General features: G+C 47.6%; 1 protein-coding gene across 1 annotated transcript; it reads left to right on the plus strand.

The window, feature by feature from the left end:
• Positions 1-6: 6 nt before the first annotated feature.
• On the plus strand, positions 7-2,487 carry LOC101578429 (acyl-coenzyme A thioesterase 4). The gene is made up of 3 exons (XM_023703453.1): positions 7-102; positions 841-1,043; positions 1,782-2,487. Exons 2-3 carry the CDS (start codon positions 1,026-1,028, stop codon positions 2,385-2,387), a joined length of 624 nt encoding a protein of 207 aa, XP_023559221.1. The 5' UTR covers positions 7-102; positions 841-1,025; the 3' UTR covers positions 2,388-2,487.
• The last annotated feature ends 1,303 nt before the right edge of the window (positions 2,488-3,790 follow it).

Below are 3,790 nucleotides of genomic sequence, written 5' to 3' on the forward strand. Positions count from 1 at the left end.
TGCTGGCCAGCGTGGAGCACGAGCGCCACTTCCTGGCGCCCGGGGTGCGGCGCGAGGCGGTGCGCGCGGGCCGGGTGCGGGGCGCGCTCTTCCTGCCCGCAGGTGAGCCCGGGCTGCTGGAGCGCGCGCAGGTGCCCTGGGGCCCGAGCTGTGGCGCGGAGCGGGCTGGGCTGTGGCTCTCGAGCTGTCCGAGAAGCTGGCCCCGGCTGTCAGTGGTGCCCACGCTGGCCCAAGGACGCTGATATTTAGGCCCAGAGCTCTGCCTTCCCTTGCTTCATCTCGCTAATCTCCATCGCACCGCACGTGGTATAAATCCCCGCATTGTGTTCCTATCTCTATTAACATCACTTCTGTGTTGTCCCTCGCAGAATGCAGTGCGGTCCTCACTGACTGCTAGCGCTGGGTGTTTCTTTCTCTTTTCTCCTCATAGACATCCGAAATTGATAGCACACTAGAAATTCCAGAGTTGATGCAGTACATGTAGCTTTTTTTACATTCTTAATTCTATGTCGAATTCTCCAACAGAGCACTCTGTATTAACACAGATTTCTCCTTCTACAATGTTCTCATTAATGAAAGGCTTTATTACTCTTCTTTATCCTAGCTGATGATTCTTAGAAGCGCTGGATAGCCTTTCCTAGAATCTCATGGAGAGTCAAATAATCCCAAGTACCCTGGTTGGAACCCCCGCAAGGAACTTGTCTGTCCTTGCGGTCGTGCCCAGAGGACCTGTCCTCTTCGCTTTGATTCATAGGAACTAAATAAGTGGTGGAGCTCTGTAAGAGGCAAGTAAATGCGCTGAATTGGGTGCTGTCTTCCCTGCACACTGTCTTTCTCCAGGGCCCGGCCCCTTCCCAGGGATCATTGACATCTACGGTGTTGGAGGGGGCCTGCTGGAGTACCGGGCCAGCCTGCTGGCGGGCCATGGCTTTGCCTCTTTGGCCCTTGCTTTTTATGACTTTGAAGATCTCCCCAAGGATTCCAGCAACCTACACCTGGACTACTTTGAAGAATCCGTGGGCTTCATGCTTCAGCACCCCCAGGTTCTCCTGTCCTTTCTTTAATCAGTTTCTAGAAACATCTCTGGCAAGGTAACCTGTACCTGATGCAGTGGTGTTGCTGGGCTTTCTTCACAGAGATTTCTTTTGGAGAGTCCCTTGGCTCTGGTGCCTAATAGTTTCATTTGTCCTGTCAGATGAATTCATGACGTAGAAGTAATTTCACATTCACGTTACATTCATTTGGTGATACTAAGTCTTCAGCAGTCCAGATGGAGCAGCTCATCTTTGCATGCTTATGGTTTCATGTTTAATGTTCTGATATCAGAGCATATTTTTACATTTTGACCTGATCACTCTGTTTATAACCACTTCCTAAATTTACTAGTGAGTTTATGATTTGTTTGGTTTGTGTGTAACCAGATGTTCAGTACTTAGGAAGAAATGCCCCTGTTAGCCGATGTTGTAGGTAGTTCACAGATTAAAACTAGCACCGTTTCTAATTGCATTTTTCTTTTTTGAGGCAGGATCTCCCTATGTAGTTCAGGCTAACTTTAAACTCACTATGCAGCCCTCATTAGCCTTGAATTCACAACAGTCCTCCTGCCTCAGCCTCCCGAGTACTAGGATTATAGGTGTGCACCATCACACTCAGCTCTTATTTTTAAAAAGCAGTTTAAATTTTTATTTGTGTGTGATGCTGGGAATGAAAGGCACTCTACCATTGGGCCACCTCCCTAGCACAGACAATCAACTTTGACCTGATTTTTCTCTTTCTTCCAGGTTAAAGGCCCAGGCATTGGGCTTCTGGGCATTTCTCTAGGAGCTGATATTTGCCTCTCCATGGCCTCATTCTTGAAGAATGTTGCAGCCACAGTTGCCATCAATGGATCTGGGACCAGTGGAAGCAGAACCATACACTACAAACAGACTAGCATCCCACCATTGGGCCATGATCTGAGGAGAACCAGGGTCACTTTCTCAGGCATCCTGGACATTGTGGACATACGGAATGACCTCATAGGAGGGCATGAGAATCCCAGTATGATTCCAATAGAGAGGGCTGAGGGGCCCATACTCTTCATTGTTGGTCAGGATGACCATAACTGGAGGAGTGACTTCTATGCCCAAACAGCCTCTCATCGATTAGAGGCCCATGGGAAGGCAAAGCCCCAGGTCATCTCCTACCCTGGGGCTGGTCATTACATTGAGCCTCCTTACTTTCCTATGTGCCCAGCTTCCCTGCACAAATTACCAAACAAAACTGTAATCTGGGGTGGGGAGTTCAGAGCTCATTCCCAGGCCCAGGTAGATGCGTGGAAGCAAATCCTGTCTTTTTTCTCCAAACACTTGGGAGGTACCCAGGACAGAGTTCCCCCAAAATTATAATGCATTTTCTGTTGCTCAGGTGGAAGATTCATGGTTAGATTCTAGTGTTCAGTAACTGTATGGGAATCTGTAGTTTCCTAAATAAAATTAAATTTAAGCCTTTGGCATTAATGCTCTATTTTAAGTAATTTTATTGAATATGTTGTATTTGTCTCTTCCGTATGTTACTAATACAATGAATTCCTGTTGTAGAAAACTCAGACATATACTACAGAAGAAAGTAAAAAAGCATGCTCATCAGTAAAGGATTTGTTCTACTTTCCTTTTATATTTATTTATTTATTTGTACTGGGAGGCAGAACCCAGTGGTCTTGTACTGAGCCAGCCATTTATAATTTTTTTTTTTTTTTTAATTTAGAGACAGGGTCTTGTTAAGTCACTGAATTGCCTGGGCCTGGCTTGAACTTGGCATCTTCTTTCCTCAGCACTCCTAAACCGAGGTGAGACCAGGGCTCATCTTAGCCCATGTGGCAGATAATGTGGGTGAAAAACCTCCAGAGAATTCTATCCCCAGCCGTTTGAGTCCTCCCAGAATAGCCTCCCAAACACCCTAAACAGAGAAGAGCTATCCCTAAAAAGCCCTGTTGGAAGTTTGGAAATATGAACAAGTAATTAGGTGTTCTTGTTTCAGGTAACATGTTTTAAATTGTTTCCACTGTCTGTTTGCTGTGTAACAAAACACCCCAAAGCACAGTGGCTTGAACTCACCCATTTATTTTTCTCAGAACTCTGAAAGTTGGGTAGGAATCGGTCCCTCCTGTTCTGCTGGCTTTGGCCATGGCCTTTAAGGGTTAGAGGAGCTACCCTAATCAGAGCCTGGGTGCTCTGCTGGCGGTCACCTGGGAGCTCAGGAAGGGCTAGGGGGCTAGTGGGGGCCGTTCCTCTCCACCTGGGCCTTTCCACTTGCTTTATAGGGCTGAGTCCCAGGAGTCAGTGTTCCAAGAAAGGGAAGCACAACTACCTGGCCTTCCTTGGTCCTGGTCCTGGGAAACACATGGAACCTCTTGTCATCCTCCGTGGGTCGAGTTCGTCACAGTGGCCAAGTTCAAGGATGATACAGAACCTACTTCTTGAGAGAGCGAGGGTTTTAGAAGAACATGAAGTGGGAAATGCTGTAGCCCACTTTGGAAATACAGCCCACCTTCTAGGCAGCCCTCCTCCCAAATGAAAAACACCCATCCCTCATCTATGACCATCAGATTGCCGTTTCTTATACCACCGTGCCCAGGCTCTACCTCGGCCCAAGAGCTCTTCATCTGTGTAAGTCCAGGCACAGATGGACTCCTTGGAACAGTCCTGTGGGCACAGCTCTGAGCGCTATTGGCCTCAATCTAAACACCTGTGAAATAAACAAGTCAACCGTCCCTGCAGACCACACCACAAAGGCAGTGGTATAACTCGTG

This window comes from Octodon degus, unplaced genomic scaffold (genome assembly GCF_000260255.1).
Source record: "Octodon degus isolate 3935 unplaced genomic scaffold, OctDeg1.0 scaffold00007, whole genome shotgun sequence".
Lineage (NCBI taxonomy): Eukaryota > Metazoa > Chordata > Mammalia > Rodentia > Octodontidae > Octodon > Octodon degus.